Source organism: Carassius carassius, chromosome 32 (genome assembly GCF_963082965.1).
Source record: "Carassius carassius chromosome 32, fCarCar2.1, whole genome shotgun sequence".
In the NCBI taxonomy this organism is placed as follows: Eukaryota; Metazoa; Chordata; class Actinopteri; order Cypriniformes; family Cyprinidae; genus Carassius; species Carassius carassius.
The window spans coordinates 20,452,437-20,478,233 of record NC_081786.1 but is presented as its reverse complement, the minus strand read 5'-3'; the positions used below and the strand labels follow the sequence as shown (position 1 = coordinate 20,478,233).

At 40.7% G+C, this 25,797-nt stretch overlaps 1 protein-coding gene across 1 annotated transcript in view; it reads left to right on the top strand.

Moving 5' to 3' along the window:
• The window catches only part of LOC132112953 (sodium/potassium/calcium exchanger 4-like), a 45,155-nt gene extending 19,974 nt beyond the window's left edge, over positions 1-25,181 (top strand). The window contains exons 3-17 of the mRNA XM_059520717.1: positions 9,940-10,016; positions 10,309-10,383; positions 12,245-12,329; positions 12,421-12,524; positions 16,459-16,533; positions 17,858-17,883; positions 17,966-18,019; positions 18,561-18,649; positions 19,867-20,036; positions 20,925-21,069; positions 22,006-22,172; positions 22,843-22,957; positions 23,063-23,175; positions 23,265-23,330; positions 24,889-25,181. Coding sequence (XP_059376700.1) covers positions 9,940-10,016; positions 10,309-10,383; positions 12,245-12,329; positions 12,421-12,524; positions 16,459-16,533; positions 17,858-17,883; positions 17,966-18,019; positions 18,561-18,649; positions 19,867-20,036; positions 20,925-21,069; positions 22,006-22,172; positions 22,843-22,957; positions 23,063-23,175; positions 23,265-23,330; positions 24,889-25,041 — 1,514 coding nt within the window. The 3' untranslated portion in view covers positions 25,042-25,181. The remainder of the gene's footprint in view (positions 1-9,939; positions 10,017-10,308; positions 10,384-12,244; positions 12,330-12,420; positions 12,525-16,458; positions 16,534-17,857; positions 17,884-17,965; positions 18,020-18,560; positions 18,650-19,866; positions 20,037-20,924; positions 21,070-22,005; positions 22,173-22,842; positions 22,958-23,062; positions 23,176-23,264; positions 23,331-24,888) is intronic.
• The last annotated feature ends 616 nt before the right edge of the window (positions 25,182-25,797 follow it).

Below are 25,797 nucleotides of genomic sequence, written 5' to 3'. Positions count from 1 at the left end.
ATGGGCTGGGTGCTTTGTGTGTGTGCTTTTAAGATGTGACATAACTGCAAGCTCAGGCACTGACAAATAGGTTAATACACTATTCAACAGCTTTACAGTTTTGTAGCATATCTCATAAAAAAAAACATAATATTGTTACAGAGGGAGGCTTGTCGATAGAGAAGGGGCTGGAGGCGGCATTGTATTTGATCCAGTATTAACGGTGCTTTTCTGGATTGCTGCTGTATATGAACTATGCAGTTCATACCATAAAAGACTTGTAACTATTTAGTGACATTTTAAATCCTTACAATGCCTTGACTAGTGTAATTCTGCTCGCAAATCAAGCTGTAAATCAGGCTCTAGGTTGTATTAACTGGTAAAAGCCACACACTAACCCAGATTTGAACATGAAATGGGTTTTTGGATTTATTTTTAATTTTTTTTACGGACCATTCACTGTCATCACATTGTTGTCTGTTGGTTTTGACCATAATATAGTAAACTAAACCTTATATTTGGTAGTGTTAGTCTGATAGATACCATAGCAAATACAAAAATCGAAACAGCTGTTAGAAAACATCTAAACACAATTTGACTTCCTTTTCCATGACAAGCAGGTGTCAACAATGGACAACACTTTATGAAACGCAGTAACCAGGGCTTTTCTGCTTTCCTATAAGTGCCCCATACTGGCAGTGTGTGAATTTGCATTTTTAATTTAGCCTGTTACACAATCTATGGTTTTCCAGCATCTTCTGCACTTTGAGCTCTTTACAAATGTTGCTATGTTGATCCATTTTTCATACTGTGGATTTTACTAAACATACTGTTTTTTACTAAAGCTGTGCGCACACCAAAAGCGAATTGAATTATTTGCGTAACCGGATTACATACAAGTCAATGCATTGTTGCAAATAGTTGCAAATTTGTGCCGGACGGTGCAAATGACGCGAATTGGGCAATGTGATTGCCAGGAACGTGCAATGTTTGCCTCGATCACATCTTCCACACAAGTTGAAAAATGTAAACTCGTAGGAAACTCGCATGACACGTTGTTGTGAAAACCAATCGGTGAAGAGCTTATTAACGCATCTGATTTTACACGTCTGGTTGTATCATAAAATGGATATTATTATTATTATTATTATGGTTTTTATTTGTACAAGTGATGCAAAAAACATCCTGCGAGTAATCTAGAATGAGTAGCGAATATTCACTTAACTTTTGGTGTGCACACCATGAAAAGCTACACTGACACACACACACATCTAAGCTCAGCTCAGTATATCCAACTGTGAGGCGCTGATCCTGCCATGCGTGTTCACATCAGGACAGACACTGATGGATAAAGTCATTAGATGACAGGAGACAACAAAGCACTTACTGTCTCACTCTACCTGAGATGCTTGTCCACAGTAGTCTAGACGAAACAAACCCAAAAGCGTATACTGTACATGCATGCTTGTACGTATGTAGTTCACCATTTGTTTGGAGACCTCGACTAAGCCTCCACCTGAAGGTACTGTCATGATGCCCACAGAGACAGAGAGAGTTTGTTTTTAATGGTACCATCATTAATAATTGATACAGTGAGCAGGAGCTCCTAAGGACTTTTTAATGGATTTACCTTCAAGCGATTGTGATGCTTCGCACAAGTGCGTCAACCTGGAGAAAAACAACCTCCAGTGTCAACAAACAGCAGGTCCTGCTGAATATGAAGACCCATCCTGCAGAAACAGCATCTCTGGAAAATTGTATCATGCATATTGGCTAATATTTAATCATATTTGCTCATGTTCATATACATGTTTTCTGTAAATCTCATTTTTTTCTTGTGGGTTTAGCAAACATGGTTACACTTCCATGTGTACAGTATTTGATGAGCTTTATGTATGTATGTTGATTAATGTTTATATATAAATAAAGCCCTAAATTCAATTTGTTTTTCATATAAAATGATCATGCTGCTTCACATGACTTGGATTGAACAAGTTGATGTCCATATGGCAGAAATGTACGGTAAAAATCAATCAGTTAGTTAATGTCATGTAATCAAACAGATGGTGAACAGCAATAATTATATTTTGCGATCAAACTTGAAGCAAGATTTGGTAGTTTCGTATGTTGTCTGAGGGTTGGTATCATCTCTTCTCAGGTGTTCGGTCATCTCAGGTATTTGTAAGGGCTGGATCAAGACTGAAGCTTTTGTAATTCCTCTCCTGTGGCAGAAACCGAGAAGCTAATCGAGAGAAATTAGCGTGTGGTAGTCTGTGGATGACACTCCATATGTCTGCATGTGCTCTGTGGTTTCTCTCAGGAGACGACCTTGAAGGTGTCTTCTCCTTCTCATGTGTGATGGGAGGGTGAGCTGTGGGAAGGGAAATGTCATCACTGATCAGGGCACCAACAACTGTCTTCCGCTTGATGGATAAAACCTGTTAGTATTCTTTGTTTTTCTCAAACCTTCAGAAAACAGCACTGGAATGGTGGTGGTTGTGATGATAAAACATCATGCCACAATTGCCGTCATTTATAACAGATCGCCTTTTTAACGGGAAGAGCTATTAGTGCCATAAGTGTTTTAATGAGCTCTTCAGACTGGAAAATGAATTTGCAGTTTTAAGCAGGGTTTTATGCTTTTAAACAGCAGATGCTTTCGTCAGGGTTATGTGTGCTGAGAACAGTAATATGGGCAGAAAGGGTCCTGGGCCATATATAGGGTGTAGAATATGGAGACTTGGGGGTCATGATAGCAATGATAGGCAGCATCTTGCCCATTTGGGATTATTTGACTTAACAGGGCAAATAAATTTAAGGTAATCACTTCAGCTTTTGAAAGTCGTATTATTTAATTACAACTAATTTATACAAGTAAATATATTTGGCACAAAATGAGATGGCAGAGAAACTCTTAGTAGCTGAAAGTAAATAAAGTATTATTAAGGTCTGTGTGTTTTTTTTTTTCATTTAATAAAAATATTTTATCATTAGCTAGCTCCACACTGGAGAGCTGTGTTATATCAGTAAATAGTTTATTCTAACTGAAATTGACACTTTTTCATGTTTAATAATGTAAAACTGCTTGATTTAAGGCTATCTGTTGCATAAAGTACTAAATAAATAAGCGTGACATGACTGGACTTTACTGGAGAACTGAACTGCTTTAAAATCTTTTGCTCACTCACTGTATTTTTGATTGTACAGTAGGGTAATTTTGTTGCAGTAACACTTTTATTATTCTGTAATAAAATAATCGTAATGAAATAAAGAAACGGCTAATGATAGCACAAATAAAATATAACAATGGGCCTAAAAATGAAAGTTGCTTTTAATTTTTTTCAGGTAGGTCTAAGAGTAGGGATATACATTTTTTTTGTTATTATCCAAATGATTAGTCCTAGAAAGCTACAGTATTATCAGAACACGTGAGCATAACAAAGCGGTTAGCAGATCAATGAATGAGAGGGCAGCGTTTCCAGAGTTGCAAACAGAAACAATACTGTACTACATGGATGTTTCCTGTCGGCTCAGTTTTTGAGTGGACTTTGCTGTATCGATGAACATGAACGGTAGAGTCCTGCATTTCCCAACTTTTTTTACACCCCTCTGGCCGGGATTCGGGCCAATTTTTTACAACAGCTGCGGGTCGGGCCTCGGGCCAGTTTTAAGCTTCTCCTTTTTATATTTTAGACATTTATCAATTAGTGATGAAAAGAGTCAAGAGAGACTGGACTGTGTTTAGTGTCCCGCAGCAGCATGTATCCATGGTGCATGCCGTCAGTGCAGCTGAGCAGTTCTGCAAAGCACCAGCAAAAGTAATTACCATGAATGTCAGGGGAAATCGTAAGAAGATATTTGAATTATTTACTAATAAACTAGTGTTTTCTGAGTCTGTCACAAGGATGAAGTTGCTGATTCTGACCATCCCCTCATTAGACGCGCCTTTAGAGATAAATTTAAATTTTATGGATTATGATTATAATGAAAGAGTTTGTTTTTGATTTATTGTTCATTTAGTAGTAATGTAAGCTTTCTATAGATATGTTTATCATGTCTGTGAGGCATGTATTCACAGAGTTTCAGTTCAGTTCTCCTGTTCAAGATGAAATGACAGAAGCTTGCGCATTATGTGTGTTTTATAAAAACATGTTTTGTTGATTGTGGTAAGTTCGTGTGGGCAAGGAAGAGGACAAAGGGGTCGCCAGGACTGCTGACGTATTTATTAAACAGAAAATAACTTAAAACTTGCAAACACCAAATGGTGACTTCTATTCTGACACGCGGTCACAGCACTTCCGATTTACTCCTTCCGGTTTCGTTTCCGGCTTCGCGTCAGCAGTCCGTCTCTCTCTCACTTGCTTCCGTCTCCCCTGGTGTTTTATACTCTCTCCACGCCAATTACTGGAACAAGAAACAGGTGATGATAATTTCTGCCCAAACCACTCACTTACCGCTCGTCTCCTGATTCTCTCTCCCGCTGCAGACTTCGCTAAACCACGCCCCCCCCTGCCACATACCCCCACCGCCCGACTCAGGCCGGGGAGCCATCCCAGCCCCTGCCCCCAGCCCCCTGTCCGACGCGTCTGTCTGCAACAGAAAAGGGAGAGAAAAATCAGGAGAGTGTAACAACAGCCCGCCACAGAGCCGCCTTGACCTGGGTAAAGGCCTGCTGACACGGCTCCGTCCACTGGACCGTATCTGGCACCTCCTTTTTAGTAAGGTCAGTCAAAGGGCTGGTGAGGTCCGAATAATTAGGAACAAACCGTCTATAATATCCCGCCAGCCCCAAGAACTGCCTTACCTCCTTTTTGGTCTTGGGACGTGGGCAGGTCGCAATAGCGGCTGTCTTATCAATTTGGGGACGCACCTGTCCATGCCCCAAGTGGAAGCCCAGATACCTTACCTCCACACGCCCAATCGCACACTTCTTTGGGTTGGCCGTGAGCCCTGCTCCCCCCAGCGACCTCAGGACAGCCCTCAGATGCTGCATATGCCGCTGCCAATCATTGCTAAATATAATGATATCATCCAGGTAGGCAGCCGCATATGCAGCATGGGGCCGCAGAATCTTATCCATGAGGCGCTGAAAGGTAGCGGGTGCCCCGAACAAGCCAAACGGAAGGTTAACAAATTGGTGTAAACCAAACGGCGTTGTGAAAGCTGTTTTCTCTTTGGATAAGGGAGACAAGGGGATCTGCCAATAGCCCTTTGTTAAGTCCAATGTCGAATAAAAGCGAGCCGTGCCTAGCCGATCAAGCAACTCTTCAACCCGCGGCATTGGATACGCGTCGAATTTCGACACCGCATTCACCTTGCGATAATCCACACAGAACCGGACTGAGCTGTCAGTTTTCGGAACTAAAACTATCGGGCTCGCCCAGTTACTGTTGGATTCTTCTATTACCCCCATGTCAAGCATAGCACCTAATTCAGCCTGAACTACTTTTTTCTTGTGCTCAGGTAAGCGATACGGCCGGCTGCGAACTACCACGCCCGGCTCGGTCTCGATATGGTGCTGAATCAGGTTAGTTGGGGCGAGAAAAGTCGGCAAATTCTGCCTGTAACTTCGTTAAATCAGTGAGTTGGGACGGCGAGAGGTGGAGCCAGGGCGAGGGATTGTGGTTTGATATTCGCCTCTGAACCGAGATCATCCTCCCCCCCCACCCCCCCACCCCCAATCACCGTTGCCAACATCACTGATTCCGCCTCATTCCCTTTTTTAAGGATGTTGAGGTGGTAAATTTGACGGGCCCCGTTCCTATCGGACCGTATTACCTCATAATCGAGATCTCAGACTTGTCGTGTGACCTCAAACGGTCCCTGCCACTTAGCCATTAATTTAGAGCTCGACGTTGGGAGTAATACAAGTACTTTCTCTCCCGGTGCAAATTTGCGTAACCTAGTTCCCCTGTTATACAGCTGGCTCTGGCGGTTCTGGGCTTGTAACAAATTCTCCATTGATAGCCGCCCCAATGTGTGGAGTTTTGTTCTCAAGTCCAGCACGTATTGAATTTCGTTTTTGCCCTGAGAGGGTCCCTTCTCCCAAGTTTCTCGCAGGACGTCGAGCACCCCCCGGGGCTGGCGCCCATAGAGAAGCTCGAAGGGGGAAAACCCCGTGGAGGCTTGTGGGACCTCTCGCACAGCGAATAACAAGGGCTCTAGCCACATATCCCAATTTTTGGCGTCTTCGTGAACGAACTTACGGATCATGGATTTAAGAGTGCGATTTAAATCATTCGACTAGACCGTCGGTTTGTGGGTGATAGACGCTAGTTCGAATCGATTTAATGCCCAACAACCCGTACAGTTCGCGTAGCGTACGTGACATAAACGCCGTGCCTTGATCGATGAGGATTTCTTTTGGAACCCCCACCCGGGAGATAAGACGAAACAGGGCATCCGCAACACTTTTAGCGGAAATGTTGCGGAGGGCCACTGCTTCAGGATATCGTGTTGCATAATCAACTATGACTAATGCAAAGCGATGTCCTCGTGCCGATCGATCTAATGGCCCGATGAGGTCCATTCCAATTCTTTCGAAGGGGACCTGCATTAAGGGAAGAGGGCGCAAAGGCGCCTTTGGGGCGGCCGGTGGGTTCACCAACTGACATTCCGGACAAGACGCGCACCACCTGCGCACGTTGTCATGAATGCCCGGCCAAAAGAAACGGGTCATGAGGCGATTTAGTGTTGTGGCTTGTCCCAAATGGCCCGCCATAGGATTAGAATGAGCCGCACGGAAAAGCATTTCCCTGCGGCCCTTTGGAATTAACAACTGGGTTGTATTTACTTTTGTCCGAGCGTCTTGGGTCACTCGATACAACCGGTCTTTTAAGATGGCAAAATATGGATAGGAGAACGGGAGAGCAGGTTGAAGAGACTGGCCATCGATGGCGCGGACCTGTTGAAACGCATGTTTTAGTGTCTCATCCTGAGACTGCTCCAGAGGAAAGTCATCACGCTCCGAGAGAGTCAGTCTCTCGATTTCGTTCGGTTACCCTGAAGCAGAACCCAGCGGTCCCGGCTCAGTTTCCCCCACCTGTACCCGCGCGGTCTCCTTCCGCGCGTTATTTACCCAAGAGGCATCTGCACATAACGACCCCAATAAAACCGTAAACGCGGGCCAATTCGTTCCCAATATTATCGGATGCCGGAGGTGGGGACTAACCGCTGCCACCACACTATGCTTTTGTCCCCGGAATTTAATTATAATTGGGAGGACCGGATACTCCACCACATCCCCGTGTACGCACCGCACCTTAACCACGCGGCTTGTATCCAATGCCCCCGGTTGAATCAGGCTTTGATGGATCGAGGTTTGGTTGCATCCTGAATCCACCAAGGCCGGATATGTACCCCCCTTGATACTCACAGGTATTTGGTACTCGCCAGCCTGACCGGGGGTGACCTGTGGGACGTCCGGGACCCGGATCATCGTCCCCACCTCCATCACTGGACACCTGTCCACGAAATGCTCCGGGTCCCCGCAACGCCAACAGGCCAGCCCAGAACTACCCCCCGCCCCAGTGGCAGGGAGTGGATTGGAGAATTGGCGCGGAGAAACGGAAGCACTGTCCCCTCCGGCATGCCCCCGGGGCGGGACACGAGGAGGGCCGGGTGGACGGGACCTAGGGAGAGGGACAGGGCGAGAGACAGAGGGGGGAGAGAGAGAAGGAGAGAGAGAGTTAGTAGCTGGGGGTGCGCCGACCACTGGGCACGCCACCATGTGGTCCTCCGCCAGATGGATGGCCGAGTCCAGCGACGTGGGGCGGTGGCACTGGACCCACTCGGCCGTCTTTTTGGGAAGCCGAGCGATGAACTGCTCCAGCACCACCAGGTCGACAACATGCTCCACGTCGCTTCCCTCGGCTAGTAGCCACTTGCGGCAGGAGTCCCGGAGCTGTTGGGCCATCGCGAAGGGCCGACCGGCCTCGCCCAAGTCCAGGGACCGGAAGCGCTGGCGATGTTGCTCTGGCGACCGGCCGACCTGCTGGATGATGGCCCTCTTCAGGTCGTTGAAGACCAGGAGGTTCGCCACCGGAAGTTGTTGGGCGGCCACCTGGGCCTCGCCGGAGAGCAGGGGAATGAGGCGCACCGGCCACTGCTCGCTGGGCCACCCGCAGGCCTCCGCCGATTTCTCGAACAGTTCCAGGAAGGCCTCCGGATCGTCCTGGGCCCCCATCTTGTGCAGTGGCAGGTGGAAGGGGGCGGCGGGCGGCCCGGCGGCCTCGGCGCGAACCTCCCGATCAATCCAGCTCCGGAACCTCTCGCGGTCCTCCTGCTGGGCCTGAACGATGGCCTGGAATAGTCTCTCCTGATCGGTCTTCAGGTCCAGCAGGGCCTGGTGTTGTTCGCGGTGCAGGACCGCGAGGGAAGCGATAATGTCCGCAAGCGGCGTGGAGGACGGGCTTTGCATGGCGGCGGCGGTCCTACTTCCTTTTTCCCGGGTTTCGGCACCAGTGTGGTAAGTTCGTGTGGGCAAGGAAGAGGACAAAGGGGTCGGCAGGACTGCTGACGTATTTATTAAACAGAAAATAACTTAAAACTTGCAAACACCAAATGGTGACTTCAATTCTGACACGCGGTCACAGCACTTCCGATTTACTCCTTCCGGTTTCGTTTCCGGCTTCGCGTCAGCAGTCCGTCTCTCTCACTTGCTTCCGTCTCCCCTGGCGTTTTATACTCTCTCCACGCCAATTACTGGAACAAGAAACAGGTGATGATAATTTCTGCCCAAACCACTCACTTACCGCTCGTCTCCTGATTCTCTCTCCCGCTGCAGACTTCGCTAAACCACGCCCCCCCCTGCCACATAGATATTTTGAGTGTACAAGAATCAAAGTAGACCCATTACAGTTTTGAATGATGTATTACTGTTACCTTTTGTGAGCAAAAATGACCATGTATTCACTGAAATTAAAATGCAAGTGCTCACACTGGCATCTCCATGTCCTGCAAAGTGCACTTCAGCTTCCACTCTCTGTGCAAACTATGGGATATAGCGCACATTTATCTAGGTTTAATGTTTAAACATTGTTATATGCTTGAACTGTTTTATATCTATAGATTTTATTTTAGGCAAGGCTAATGATTTGAGAATGCTAAATTGATCAAACATTGTCACTGCCTGTTGCTGGCCGCTTTGTTGTTACTTAAAAAAAAAAAACGTATTTAATGAACAAAAAATGCTCAACGTTTTTCTAAATGAACTAAAAAAAAAAAATGAAACTAAATAGAATAACATGATATATAATAATATAATTAATTTTAACCGTAAACCTCTGTTGTGCAGTTGAACTGCTTCAAGAACCTCGCTTATTAGAAATATCATTTAGCTTTTCAGCTGCAAAATTATTTTATTGATAAATTCACGGGGCAGCACTGACAACTTTTTTTTGTGACTGTGTGATTTTGGTCAACTGTCTGACAGTCATTGAGGAAGTTGCATCAAAACTATGCTATTTTTCTAGACTCTGTTGTTGAAATGGGCTGCACAAATCTACATTACTTTAACCTATTCAAACTCACCCAGAGCCCAGGATACCAGGTCTAGAGAGTGTAATGTTCCACTAGAAAAGCGCCTTACTGGATGCACCTCTGAATAGTCTTTTTAGGCTACTGTATACAGACTACATACTATCATGCATTAGTGATTTTCTTTTCTATAACTAAATATTCATGGCTGGAATGAATGTCCGTGTGTGAAATAATAATGTAGTCCTATGCACTGGTGACCATGTGTACTACATATACAATGTGTTTTTTCCTGCATTATGATGAAGTCTCTTTTCCCTTGGGTGTGATTTAGATTCTGCTGCCCACACATTCCAATCGTTCCTTGGAATCTAATGCTGGTCTGGTTTTAGGGGCTGTACCATCAGGTTTTTATCTGGATAATTTTTATGGAAAGTGACAACTTGCGCCAAAGTGACTTTTTCTTTCTCATTTTCAATGCAGCAATCCATGAGTTTCCCGAGGATATATTCACCAACAGACAGCGTACTCAAGGAGCTGTACTTCTACACATATTAGCGGTATGAGAACTTTGTGCGCACGTCAATCAACGTCTAGCCTTGCTCACCAGTTGACCTTGTCATCCAGGATAAATGGTGCTTGTCTGAGAATTTATGACAATTATAAATAGTTTGTCAGCTCTCGTCATCATTTATGACTGGTTATGAGTTTGCCATTGGGCTCACGGTGCTGAAAGCGCCCTGTCAACAACTGCTTATAGAACAGAAAACCATTTAGACATGCAACTTGAATTATTTCTGCACGTCAAGCCCATTATGGTGCATCTCATTCTTGTCTATCTTCTCATTTCAGGCTCTATATATGTTTCTGGCCCTTGCTATTGTCTGTGATGACTACTTTGTGACCTCTCTAGAGAAGATATGTGAGGTGAGAATAAATTTGCTGTGGCAACGATGAGCTTCCAGTTCCCAGAATCACTTGAACCTATTCTTCTAAACCCTTTTCTAACAGCTTCCTGTTAGGTCTTGTAATACTTTATTAAAGATGGGTGTACTGTAGGTAAGGGTGGTTGGTTTGAGTTTTTCTTTTTAGTTTTAATATTTTTTAAATAGGAAATGTCTTTGATGGCCAAAGCACAGCAGGCTGTCAGCATGTTAAAACCTTCTCAAAGCACTCTTTGTAATAAATCTTTTACAATAAACTTCAAGACAAATTACTGTCCGACTTCAATTCATCTGCTACGGGTAATGTTTTTATGCATAATCCTTTAAAATAGAGGAGACCGATAGTGGATTTTACCAATACCGATAGCTAGGTTGGTCCACACTGGCCGATACCAATTAATCAACCAATAGTTTTTAAAATTAATACTAAATGAAAACTTAAATGGACAATAGTTAAATGCGCCAAATGGTTCACCCAATTTGTTGGATTAAGAAATGAAATGCCAGTGTGGGTTGCTTGGGGATGAACAGTTTTGATTTGTCTTTATATTTTAATTGGCAAAATTGAGCAAAACGGACAACATTGATTCTAAAATAATACAATATTAACTTCTTAGTGAACTGTTGTAAGAGGAGTAACACATTTGCACTAGTGTGCAGCGGTCTAAAACTGTTTATTTAATCACCAAACAGAGTTTGCTTCAAGAATGAACAATGTGGCATAAATGAATTTTGAAGTTTGGGGTTTAGAAAAACAGAGTAAAGGGAAAGAGAAAGTACGATCTGTATTACAACTCTCTATATGAAGCATACAGACTGTATTAGAGCCACAGAAAGAGCACAATACATCATTTATAGCCTAGGGTGATGTCATTATGTACATTAACAATCATTTGGGACAAATATAATGTAATTTAATGGAAAACTATGTGAATGGTGCTCTGTTCTGCAGCAGGATTTTCTGTCGGCTGTATTTAAATGCGCTTTTAATTTACCCGCCCTGTGCAGCGCGCAGTGTCATGTCAAAACAAACAGCACGTGTTGTTGGTGGTTTCCACCTCTAGAGGCCGCTCTCGTACTGTATAATGGCAGCAGACCCTTCTCAGCCACTCCAGCAATGGGCGCAACCCGGAAAACCACGGGAATGGATTTTTGCCGATAACCGATAGTTCCTCCAAATCAACTATCGGTGCCAATTAATCTGCAAAATTGATGAAACGGTCGACCTCTTCTTTAAAATTCATCACTGAAGGTTATAGTTATTACTTTTATATTGTTTGAAACCTGCTTAATTTTTTTTAAAAATAGTTTTTATGCAAATGTTTTAATTCTAGTGAAAGTGACTGGCTCCATGAAGGCATATACACTGTCATTCAAATGTTTGGAGTATGTGTTTTTTTTTTGTTTTTTGTTTTTTTGCAAGAAATTAATGCTTTATAAAAAATTAAAAAAATTAATTAAAAAAAAAAATTAATCAAATTGATTGAAAAAAAGATAAAAAAAAGACTGACATTTGTTACTAAATAAAAAAAAATCCAATTCATCTATTTATAAAAGAATCCTGAAAAAAAAACGTTTACACAACTGATGTAAACTGATTTTATTTGAGCAGCAAATACAATTATTTGAGCAGCATATATAAAACCAATATCTTCATGCTTCTCTTTTCCAGTTCTTAGTGTAAAAAGTAATGACTAAAATAATTGTGAACTGGTCCTTTAAGACTGCTAGTCATTCAATAAGCCCAAATACAGTTTTTCACATCTCTGGTGTTTATTTAGACCATTTAATTATAGCCTCCGCACATCCTGTGTGTGATGCTGTATGTTCCTCCTTTTCATCAGAAACTGCACCTGAGTGAAGATGTAGCAGGAGCGACCTTCATGGCAGCTGGAAGCTCTGCCCCCGAGCTGTTTGCCTCTATAATTGGTAAGCAACAAGTACAGGTGCTTGTATGTGGATTTATTAGTCATGTGTCAACAGATGCTGTGGATCAGGACAGTCTTGCTTTGTTTTGCAGGTGTGTTCATAACACATGGAGATGTTGGGGTGGGTACCATAGTGGGCTCAGCCGTGTTCAACATCCTGTGTATCATCGGTGTGTGTGGGATATTTGCGGGGCAGGTGAGAATGTCTCTGAGCTCTGTATACACCTGTCTTCCTTTGAAGCTGCTCCCACTTTTGACCTTTTTCATGTTTTCATCTGAACATTGCAATGTGAAAATTAATCTACAGGATTTTTTTTCACTTCTTAATCTCATTTCAAACAATGGTTTATTTTTAAATATTCCATTAAAAAAAGTAAAAGTTCTACCACATTAAATATAGGCTTTACAGGCAAATACTTTGGCAACTGCAATGAGAAATGCATTTTTACATTACATATTTTACATTACGTTACAAGCTCTTATTGCATAAAGACGATATGTAAAGTTGCAAAGACTAAAGTCTCAAACCCAAAGAAATATTCATTATAAAAGTTAAGACTCGTCCACGCACCCCTAAAACAACTCGTTTAAACATGCCCCGCATGTCTATGTTGTATGAAGCATGTGGGATGTGAGAAGATTTGCACAACGCCACCTAAATGTTCACGCAAAGAATGCGTAACCTTTGAATCTCTGTATTGTGTCGTTGCCACCTCGCTGTAGCCATGCCGTGGAGATGCTGTTTCGTTGTAAAAGCAAAAATACTTTATTTGCCCTTCCAAAAGAGGACGCAACTAGAAATTAGTGGTTAAGTTGTATTTACAACACTGTTCCAGAACAGTTCAACCCAAATATGTATGTAGCTCATTTTATGGAGGACTGTTTCCTGATCCTGGGAGAAGAGACTATAACGCTGGCGGTTTTGACTCACAGTCTGTAAGTACGTTTACATATGTAAAGGATTTGCCACTGATGAATCAAACACAAGTTCTGAGCAGTGTAGAGCAGCGGTTCTCAATTCCAGTCCCTATGCCTCCCTGCTCTGCATATTTTGCATGTTTCTCTTATGGCTTCAGGCGTTTGTTTTATTCGAACGTAAGTGGACATCAATGGATGTTCCACAATGATTCCAGTTCGAAGCGAACGTATATATTCCATTCAAAGTGCATTGAAGTGTGCGAGGCATCAATTTAAATTGTGTTTATTTACAGATGTATATGATGTGTAGCCGCACTGGGTTGTACATAATAATTAACTCAAATGATATATAGGGAATTTGGGTAATTAATCAGGAATATGATTAATATATATATCATATTACAGTTGCATTAAAATGATTGAAGATGAAAAATAGGTCAATTGTATATATTAATAACTCATCACAAGGCACTGTAATTTACTCATTAATATTTCAATATTCTATTCTTCATATCAATTATTGTGATATCTTTTACTAGAAATTAATGTAAATCAAACGTGGTTCGTCCGGCAAACGGCCGTAAGATTCACTTATTAATTCTCAGTAACGCTATCACTTCTTATAATTCCAGGACGAATAGTTTCTGGCCATGAAACCATTCTCCTGTCCTTATAAAATTTATATTACTTAAAAGTAACAAATGAGCTTTGTAGCTAAGATCGGCATTTCATTGACTTCGTAACATGAGCAACTTAGACAGACAATCTGGAGTATATGGAATTTAATAATTGAACTAATAATACATCAACTACGATTTATACAGAGTAAATACGCGTACGACAATATAGACGGTAAACTTTGTACAAGACATAACGAAATCCAAATGAGGGAGAGGGAGAGAATGCAAGTGAAAGAGGATAAATGAGAGAATACAGTTATGTAAACCAACAGACATTAACCCTTGAGAGACAACATAGAACTCAAATCATAGACAAACTTTTAGCAGCATTTAAATTTCTCTATAGAGAATGATACTTGCATGTTCTCTTTGTGTATGCGAAAGCAGCGTGGGCGTGTAGCGTGCGTCAATCTGGGCTTGTCCTCTCTGTGTCCGGGCTGCTGCGGAATCGCGTGATATTTGAAAGTTCAAAGAAAGCAATGTTTCAGAGTTCGTCTTCCTCGTGTGGAGAGGCGAATAGGTGAATAAACTTAGTAAAGAAAATAAACAAAACAATGAAAACGAAAGCTTCCGAAGGAGTCATGAGAATGGTTGTCCTCTCAGCCCCTGTGCTAAGGGGGACGGCGATAGGAGCGCGGCCCAAGGCCGCGTAGAGGGACAAGCAGCGCGTAAGAGGAGAGCGAGGACCAGAAGAGAGAGAGGCTGGACCTTCTGGGGTCAGCTCTTATGGCTTGAAATGGTTCACGCCTCTGTTCGCGTGAACAACCAATGAACGTCCGCGATCTGAAGCGGGAAAAAGTTCCTTTGTCTCTGTGGAAACACCCACCCTAATAAATTAGGGTTTATCAGATTTCAACAGTGATATCCTAGCACGTTCATAATTCCAGATTAATACATTTTTCATTAATTTGCTTTAGATAAATGAGTTCGTCAAAGCATGACGATTAAGCAGACACCAAAAGTGACATATATAAATGATCAAAACATGAAGTTATGTTTTAAATGCAGAATTACACACATTTAAAATTTGATTAACACATGATACAATTGCAGATACTCCAATTTGATATGGGGAGACATCTAAGCACAAAAAGAGATACATTCTATACCTTTAAAATTCATTGAGAAAATAACAGGGTACTATTCTCTTTCTAAGAGTTAGCTTTCCTGTCCTGTTTGTTAGGTCATAAAGTTTTACGACCTCTGAAGGAGTTACAGCTCATGATTCTATTTGAGAACATTAAAATTAGGAGAAACATTTCCAAATCTTAAGTATCAACTTATACTCTTCACATAACAAGGATTAACCATTTATGCAACGCACAAACATACTCAAAATACATATTATTAAGGACTTTACATGATGAGTGTAAGATAAAACATTTGTGGGTGTGTGCGTGGGTGTGTGTAAGTTGAAAGGAGAGTTAATTTCTCCTTTGAGGCTGCTCACGTGACTTTGGAATGTCTCATCCTGTGTCGTAAATAATTTAAATCCAGCCAGGCTGGCGCCAGGCCAGGCATTTAGAGTACAAATGTTTCATTTGTATGCCTGAGTTTAAAATGTTAAAAGTGTTAGGTTTGCATTGTTTTAGATTCAACGAGCCGTGATTCATTAGTTCAGAAACCATGAATCGATGACCTGCATATCCGTTACAGATGTCACACTTGTCCGTGTGTGAAGACGTTGTGCACTAAATCCGTGAATGAATGTTCCGAAGTGAGGTAAACCTCAACAGATTTCCCCTGGTCGGGGAGTAGGGAGCAATAAACGCTGTGTAGGGACCGTATCAATGGGAACACAGTTCATGCACGGAGCTCACTTCTAAAGGTGTATTATGCTTTCTAAAATGAATTAGGTGTGTTAACAGAGAGACATGCAAAACATGCAGAGCTGGGGGGTGTGAGGGCTGGAATTGAAAATCGCTGGTGTAGAGTAACATTAGTGCTTGTTGTTTGTCATTTCTCCGATCATAAATGCAGACATGGGTTTTATGTTTACGTGTCATATGTCATTATAATCTGTAATTATGTCCTTACTGGATGAAACAAATGGCTCGTTTCTAATGGGTTTTATTGTTTTTGTCTTGTAGCGGTGGTGTTCTGACAAGGACACGCATCACCGTATATTAAGGGGCGTAACATTTCCATCCCACGTTTGAGGCCTTCGGCCAATCACAATGCACTGGATAGCTGGCCAATCAGAGCACACCTCGCTTTTCAGACCGATGAGCTTTGTAAAAATTAACGCGTTTCAGAAAGGCGTAGAGGCGCAACAATAATGTACAGTATGTGGAAAATAATGTGGTTTTTTTTAACCTTAAACCGCACAAACACATTTCATTACACCAAATACACAAAATAATGTTCTTTTTAGCAACATCATATGACCCCTTTAAAAGCACACTTCTGTGATATTTTTGTCTTTGGCGAAATAAAACCTTTTTTTGGGTACAGTAAACATGATAAATTTAAAGCAATAAATAGTTGCTTTTGTTGATTTCTGAATATAAAGATCTTCTCTTTTCCCACTAGGTTGTTTTTCTCACCAAGTATGTTGTCTTCAGAGACTCCATCTACTACATTTTATCTGTGGTCGCCCTTATTGCAGTAAGTGTCATTAATCTAGTGTGTAACTAGGTGGTGAAATAAAGTAGGTTCTAGAGGTAAAAATCCCATCAAATTTCTCCACAAAGAAACTGATAATTTGCAAGAAAAAAAAACTTTCAAAAAGGTGGACTATGAGTTTTGAGAATGTTATACAATGGTTTAGAAGCTTTTATGAAGAAAAGTCAGTAATGCTTGTAGAAGTTGCTGTCATTATGGAGTAGAGTATTTATAAATGGGCCAGTAACCACAAGAACACCCCAGCAACCAAGTCAAAAGATCCCACTTCAGTATCCTTCAATATGTTTTTTTTTTATTAAAATCAGTTAATTTATTGGTTTGCATTGTAGTTTCAGATTTGATTGAAGTTTTTGCTGTGCCCTCATAAAATACTTAGAAAATACTGGGATAGTTCACCCAAAAATGAAAATTGTCATTACTCACCCTCATGTCATTTTAAACCTGTAAGACTTTAATTTATCTTCAGAACACATATTTTTGATGAAATCTAAGAGCTTTCTGACCCAACAGCAATGCAACCCAGAAAGGAAGTAAGAACATCATTCAAATAGTCCACGGTGACATCAGTGCTTCAACCGTTTCTCATCTTCCGTGTCAGTCTTCACAGACGTTCACAAGAGTACAACAACATGGTACAGGAGCTGGCGTTCTGATGTAGAACCAGATCTACTGCACCTTGTTTGCAAGTAGAGGAAGACGCACACATATGTTGTGGTACTCTTGTGAATTGGGGCGAAGACTGACACAGAAGAGAAGAAATTTTTGTTTTCTTTGCGCACAAAAAGTATTCTCATAGCTTCTTTAAATTAAGGTTAAAGCACTGATTTTATATGGACTATTTTAACAATGTCTTTACTACCTTTCTGGGCCTTGAGTGTGACACTTGCACTGCTGTCTGTGCAGGGTCAGAAAGCTATCGGGTTAAATCAAGAATATCTTACTTTATTTTCTGAAGATGAATGAAGGTCTTACAGGTTTGGAACGACCTGAGGGTGAGTACTGAGTAATGACAGAATTTTCAGTTTTGAGTGAACTCTGCCTTTAAGTACACAGATATAAAGACAATGCTTGTAGTTTTGTCAGTCTTTTAAAAAACTACAATAAAAAAGTTTGTTCATAATGGGGCTCATTGGTTTGGTTCAAGTCTTTATTAAACCTTTTAAAAAAAAAAAAAAAAATCTGAAGCAAATCATGAAGAAAATACTGGGTTGTCACTGTTGAGCCCTATAGAGCATGTAATTAAGACATGCACTGAAAATCTGCTGTCACTCCATGAATATTTACACACTCTGAACTTTTCTTTCAGTTTATTTATGATGATAAGATTTTGTGGTAAGTGAACTTCTGAGTATATTTTATTCTGATTGGTTAAGCGCAGACACATGATTGTCTTTCTCCTCCTCTGTCTCTGCAGGTGGGAGAGTCTGATACTGATCGTCATGTATGTTGGCTACATTATCATCATGAAGTGAGTCCACCGTTTTGTTTACTTTAAATTAAAATAAATAATCTGATGTTTAAATAAATTATTTAGCCTTAAGTATTTTAAATTACCGTGTTTTGCATTTAATATTTGACATTTTAAATAAAGGAGTGTGTTATTGAAATGTTTATTGCTGTGGTATGAAATGTTTAATATTGAGTCTGCTGGTATTTTTATACTGACTACTTAAATTTTAGTAAAGTGACAACATAGAATTACATGGTACTTTGATGTGCTAAAGTAAGGTGTAGTTACATTTACCGCTGTTCAGTTAATTTTCATTCCAAAATCCAGTCATTTCAATAGGATTTTACACAATCAAGATTTTTATGTGACGAGTCAAAGATTTCCCCATGCAGATTTTGTTCAAGTTGTTTTTTTTGCCATATCGAACAACAGAAAGCTGCTTGGTTTGAAAGTAACTTCTGTGTGAGCTGTGCTTCATACATCTCTACACTATTGACAATGAACAATTGATCTTTTTTGCATGAGAAATCAGTTTGTGTGTGTGTGTTTTGTTTTAAAGGTTTAACACTAGCATACAGAACTACTTTTCGGGGAAGAAAGACAAAAAGGTCACCAATGGTATTACGGTCATCAGCGAAATGGAGGATGGTAATGCATGTTATGATCAGTTTTGGGATGATCCATCATGGCCGTTACTCAGACCAGGTAAGGGTAACTAGACAGGCTTCCTTGTGGGCTAGTAGCGACTAACCCTCTGCCGCTTGCAACAAAGTCAGATCTTGTTCTCTTTTAATGAATTTCACTCTACTATCTGTATTTCTGCTGTTTGTAAAACCTGCACCGACAGCACTTGCTGAAAGTGTAGTCATCTGACATCTCCTATGAGAGGCTGACACTTTGCTTCCTTGCTGAATAACTGCGGTGTGCTTTCTGTTTCAGAGCGTGATGTCCTGTAGTGCAGCTCTAACCATTGTGCCGGGTGGCGGTCTGTCACCACCCTGCTGAAGCCTGTCTGTTTAGCCTTACTTAATCTGCCCTGGCTCCTGTCTCATCTTGCAGTGCTCTCTGTGTGTGTTTGTGTGTTCATGTCTTTCTCTCAGAACCAGTGATACAGCCTTCCACTCGTTTACAAAATAGTATCTTTCAATGTGTCTGATCGATAAGGTTTGCCTTCATGTATTCATTTGAGGTTTTGTAAAGATATCTGCCAAGGACAAAGGCAAGTGAAATACAGATATGGTAACATCACAACATTAAATCAGAATTGAGAAATGTCCTGGTGTCGTTGTGTAGTTTATCAATGCATGTTGTCCCACGGAGAAATATATATATATATATTTGCCATTTATTAGCATTTAAGGCAAAGTAAGATTTAATCAAGAATGTTTCTTTAATATTGTGAATGTCTTTTGTCATTGTGTTTGTCTTTATGTAGTTAATAGTATATTGGTAGTAGAGCTCTTCCCGTGGTGTCCAGCAGTAATCTGCGGGATAGTTGGGGATTTCATTTAATGTCAGTATTCTGTGTGTCGATGGTTTCTGACAGTATCCTGAGGCACTCAGAGGTGGGCCTACAGTGTATCACAGCAGGAATCAGTCTCTCACTGACAAATAGGACTTCAGATTGAAAATTGTGACACATCCTTTTTTCTTTGAGTGTGTGTTCGTGTGTGTTTAGCTCCCTGCTGGTTTCTGTGTGCTGTTGTAGTGAGGATTTATTTATTTTTGGTCTCTTAGGGCAGGTTTGACAGTTGTGTGTGTGTGTGTGTGTGTTTTATGGACAAATACTGTACATGCTTCACCTATTGAGCATGAGTACAATGTATAGGTGCACTTACGAACAAATTTTTCCTCCATGTCCGCAGTAAAGCACACTGAAGAGTACACTAGGGGCTCTGTTGTGATGGTGGACGAGATGATAAATTCAAGCCCTCCACATTATCGCTTCCCAGAGGCCGGCCTCAGGGTCATGATCACCAACCACTTTGGGCCCAAGACACGTCTGCGAATGGCAAGCCGACTTATCATCAATGAGGTAGGAAAATACACTAGCCGAGAGAACAGTAATCATTTTTTGACCCATACAATGAAAGTCAATTGAGTTCAGTGTTGTTTTGGACCCAATTGTGTTCCATTATATAGACAAAAACGCATCCCCTTCACAAACTACAGTATCTAGAGAACTTTACACAATACATTCAGTTCCTGATGAATAAAATTTGAATCCCCATCTTACTTATTGTTCCTTTTTGGAACACCAGCTTTCGCTTGGAAAATGTCACAATACATAAGTTAAATGGGTTGTGAACACGGATTCCTGCTGAATTTAACAGATTAGAGTTGCAGATGTGTTCAGCTATTTAACAAGCTCTTCAAATGCAGCTCATCTGTTGAGAATTCAGAGTCTGCACAGTCCGGTTATAATAGAGCATATTGAACAGTGGGAACCCAGAGACTGGATTATAAGACGGAGTTCAAGCCGGAGCTTATGGGCCAGTCTTTGTTGGCTAACTCAGCACTGTGGAGTTCTCACGTCAGGTAGTCTAGTTCTGGGTGCGAGGCTGATTAAACTGTTTCTATAAATATCCACACGCTGGCCTTCAAAGAATTGTGTTAGAAATTCAGACCTTTGTTACAAACACTTCTGAGGAATTTGTTGGTGACATGTCAGCTAGTTAATAGAATTGAGGCTGGGAATGGTGTTACTTTGACGAGACTGGCAACCTTTTGTGTCAATGTTATAGTACACCCAGAAATAGATAGAATATGTCCCTATTTACTCACTCTCATGTTATTTCTAACACCCAATTGTTTCAGAGAATGAGCATCGTACTAGTGGGGGAAAATTCAAATTAGCTTAATTTGTGAGGAAATGGATAAGAGTGAATCATGAAGCAGTTTTTGCTCGCTGCCCCTTATACAGCAGCGGCTGGTGAAGACGGCCAATGGGGTGGATGCAGTGTTGGTGGCTGATAAGAAAGCTGACACCATAGAAAATGGCAACGTAGTGGAGGACAAACTGACTGAGGAGCCGGAAAGTGAGCTGTCATCTCCCTTCGTCTTGCCTGGTGAGGCGGTTTCACTTTCTCACACAAACACATTGGCTCTTTAACTGCATGTGTAGTGATATAACCATGCATCTGAAGCCATAGTACAGTATAGTGGACCTATTAACATACAGTAGTTCTTACATTGTGTCCTAACCAGCAAGGTCCCTGTGGTGATATGAAAAATGGAAATATCAGGGTATTTAAAAATTGGGATATCTAGATCTGGATTCAAATAAGTAATGGAAATAATTATATATTAAAATATTTGTACACGTGTTTGTATATGTATGTCAGTATGATTTTTTTTTCTTTTTCAAAATGACATTAAAGACCTTGACAATATTACAGAAGACTTCTATTCTTCTAGTTCAAATAAATGCTTTTGAACTTTTATTTATAATGCATCCTGAAAGATTTAGCCAATCATGACATATTATCCAACATAACGCCTGATGATGATAAGAAATCAGCATGGTGGAATGTTTTTCAATTGTATATTATTTAATATTTCAGTGGATATTAAAATAGAAGGCTTATATTTTAAAAATGTCTAATTTTACTGTATTTCTGATCACATAAATGTAGCCTTGGTGAGCATAAGGCTGTACTTAATCGATTTACTTGTTTGTTTATTGTTGGTCTGTAATCAGTATTGATTGATTAGTTGTAAATGTGCTTGGTACCACATTTTTCAGTCTGTTCAGAGTAAAACTATTGTGAGAAAATCACATAAAGGGAACGCTTTTGTTATGGATCTCTCGTTTTGTTGAGATTATAGCTTTTGTTTCACTGCCTGTGTTTGGAGTTCCTTAATATTATGCACTGCATGGGCATTTCTCCTTTTATTGTGAGCTTTGCTCTCTTCTGAGCTATGAGCTAGGATTGGATGATCAACTGAATGGCATAATTTTTTTGGAGGGCTAATTACTGACATGTTGTGTCATGTGACTGTAGGGGGCGCTATGGATAAAGTTAAGTTTTTAATTTCCTGGCCTGTTTTGGTATTGCTGTTCTTCACCATACCCAACTGTGCCAAACCTCGGTGGGAGCGCTTCTTCATGCTGTCTTTCTTCCTCTCTACACTGTGGATCGCCATCTTCTCCTACATCATGGTGTGGATGGTGAGTTTCAGTATCTTTGTGTAAGCATTTTTCATGTCTTGGCATACTTAAAAAAAAAAAAAAGAAAAAAAAAAATTGAAGTGACATTCAGCCAAGTATAGTGACCCATACTCAGAATTTGTGCTCTGCATTTAACCCATCCGAAGTGCACACACACAGAGCAGTGAACACACACACACACTGTGAACACACACCCAGAGCAGTGGGCAGCCATTTATGCTGCGGCGCCCGGGGAGCAGTTGGGGGTTCGATGCCTTGCTCAAGGGCACCTAAGTCATGGTATTGAAGGTGGAGAGAGCACTGTACATGCACTCCCCCCACCCACAATTCCTGCCGGCCCGAGACTCAAACTCACAACCCTTCGATTGGGAGTCCGACTCTCTAACCACCAGGCCACGACTTCCCTCGACTTCCCTTGATAATGACTTGTTAACACAATATTTAACATTTTGAATCTTAACTGTGATTACCATAATACATTTTGTAAAATCTTTTTATTAGCCCCCTAGCAGCCTCTGGGAGTCCTTCGATGCCAGTTTGAAATCGTCTTTATTTTGACACGATTTCTTTGAATTTTGCTTATTTTAGGTCATTCTGCTTGCAGGCATGTTACATCACTATTCCTATAAGCATTTCATTGAGTCTCATTCATGTGGGTTGCTGTGTGCAGGTCACAATCGCTGGATACACACTTGGAATCCCAGATGTCATTATGGGTATAACTTTCCTGGCTGCTGGCACCAGTGTTCCCGACTGCATCGCCAGTCTCATTGTCGCACGACAAGGTAGAGCTCTCCTTTGTTTAATTTTCTTGGTTTTTCTACCTGACACTTATCTTTCATCCATGTTGAGCTGACTTTCCAGCTTTGGCTTTGTGTCTGTGTGCTCAGGGCTGGGGGACATGGCTGTCTCCAACACGATTGGCAGTAATGTCTTTGATATCCTGGTTGGACTCGGCGTTCCCTGGGGCATTCAGACAATGGCTGTCAACTACGGCTCTGTGGTATCTGTCTTTGTCACTATTTAAACATATACACACACACAATTCCACAAAGACCGTAAAATTACCTTTCCTTTTTGTGTCCTATTTAGGTTCAAATCAACAGTAGAGGATTGGTTTACTCGGTTGTTCTGCTGCTGGGTTCGGTGGCTTTAACTGTGAGTAAATGTAAAGGACAATTCACTTCAGAAATACAATACATGGTCACCCCTTTTTGTTTTAGTTAGAACCTCTAATATTTAAAGGCAAAACTTTACAAAAATTCTATAACTAAATGCATATACATTTGATTTGGTTATATTTTGCTTGCCTACAATTGAAGTATTCTTTCTATTTTAATTTATACAGTTCAGTGTTTCAGACTGATTCAAACTTCTGCTTTTTAAACATTTCATTAACAGTTTGCTAATCCAATCTAGTGTAGCCTGATTTCCAGAAGAACCGGCTCCTGGTACATTACTGAAATGTTGGGGATTGTTAATTTTAAACAAAAGTAACCAAGGTGGAAAATCTGGCAGATTACAGATTGATCGGCCGAATAGGTTTTTTTTTTTTTTTTTTTTTTTTAACAATCAATAATATGAAGAAAAACTTTCAACTCAATGGAAAAAGGATATTTTATAGATCAAAATGTGTGAATATTTATAAAAAAAAAAAAATGACTTAAAATTGTATTGTCGTATGAAATGTACAAATATTTATTGGAGAAATATATATTGGACAATTAATTTAAATGTAATATTTATATATCAATTTACAAAACAACAAAGGGAGAGAGGAAAAAAAGGATAAAATAAAATCAACTTTTTAATATTTTTTTTTAAATGGCATCTATATGTAATTTATCCATGTGCACTTTTATTATTGTTATATTCTAATACCACTCATCGCTTAAACTGATATACAGGTTGATCTCTAGTCCAAACATGTAGCAGAGTAGAACGCAGCAGCGTCTGCAGGATTAGAAGCTCTTTACAAATACATTTTTAAACAGCCACTGAATGTAAGCATAGAGTAGACCTACACAAGATCGATCTTGTTTATATATATATATATATATATATATATATATATATTTCAAATGAAGACCACAATAAAGTGGAGAATCTAATTTTTTCATACCTTCTCAAAGGGATAGTTCACCCAAAAAGGAATTTACCCTATGATTTCTCAAGCCATCCTGTGTTTAGACTTTCTTCTAATACAATCAGAGTTATATTTAAAAATGTCCTGGCTCTTCAGGCTTTATAATGGCAGTGAATGGGGGCTGATATTCAATGGTCCAATAGAAGTCCAATAAAGTGCATCCATCCATCATAAAAAGTGCTCCACACACCTCTGGGGGGGGGGGGGGTTAATAAAGGCCTTCTGAAGCAAATCAATGTGTTTGTGTAAGAAAAATATCCATATTTAAAACTTTATATACCGTAATTTCTAACTTTCACTAAATGTCGTACATGCATTCACGAGAGAGTGGCATTCTAGCAGATAACGTAGAACGTATGCGACTGTGATGACGAATGCGGAAATGACAAACAAGGAAGTGTAATGGAGAGAGCAGAAAAAAACAAAACAGTGGTCAGAATGAAGTACAAAATGAGACTGTTACCGACAGTTAGCAGAAGCTAGAGATTACCATTATTTAGGTGTCCATACAGTGTATGGAAGATGATTTTCTCTGGCTTCCTACAAATCATTTTCTTTGTCCACTTTCAGGTGCTGGGGATCCATGTGAACAAGTGGAGGTTGGACTTAAAGCTGGGCATATACGTGCTTGTTCTGTATGCTATCTTCCTCTGCTTTTCCATCTTGATCGAATACAATGTCTTCACTTTCGTCAACCTGCCCATGTGCCAAGAAGGTGTCTAGGCTAGATGATTTCCATGGGTTTGGACCCAAAATACCTCCGGGATAAACCTGCAACCAAAATCACCAATGATTCTGCTGTTTCCCCTCTATTTAAACTCCCTACTGTTGAAGAAAACCACTGTCTCCCACTGCACATTCAAACCACGTAAAACCATGTAAAAACCATGTTTTTACCATGTAAAAACTGCATTTCCCAGAATACCGTTGACGCTCAATTTTCTCCATCAATTCCAGTAAATTAAATTCTCTTTGGCAGCTCTCTTTATAACTGGATATTCTTCCACTTCTAACCTTGGACAATCACAATGCGGCCCGTCAATGTCTTGTTCAGCAGGATTCAAAGTGTAAACTTACATAAACCGCACACATTCACTGTAATGACAATGAATGCTGCTCATTCCTATATGAATTAGCAATCTACATTTTCTAATTTCTGTCTTCCCTTGAGAGTTGAGACAACGTATGACATGAACATAATGCACTTTATATGTGGCATAACATATCTACATCATATTAATTGATTTCCTCCGGAACAGAAAAATTAAAGCACGTCCTTGATGTGGTGCAATAAAAAGATGGAACTGACATGAAATGACTGCCCTCGGGCAAGGAAGTGATTCTCGCAGCTCGTTAGACACAAGAAAACGGTTGAATTAAGACGCATAGCAGATGTGAAGCATTTTCTGTATGGATCATGCGGCGGGGGCAAGCAGTTATAAAATCCTTATGAGCTGGACCATATAATTCCTGCTGAGA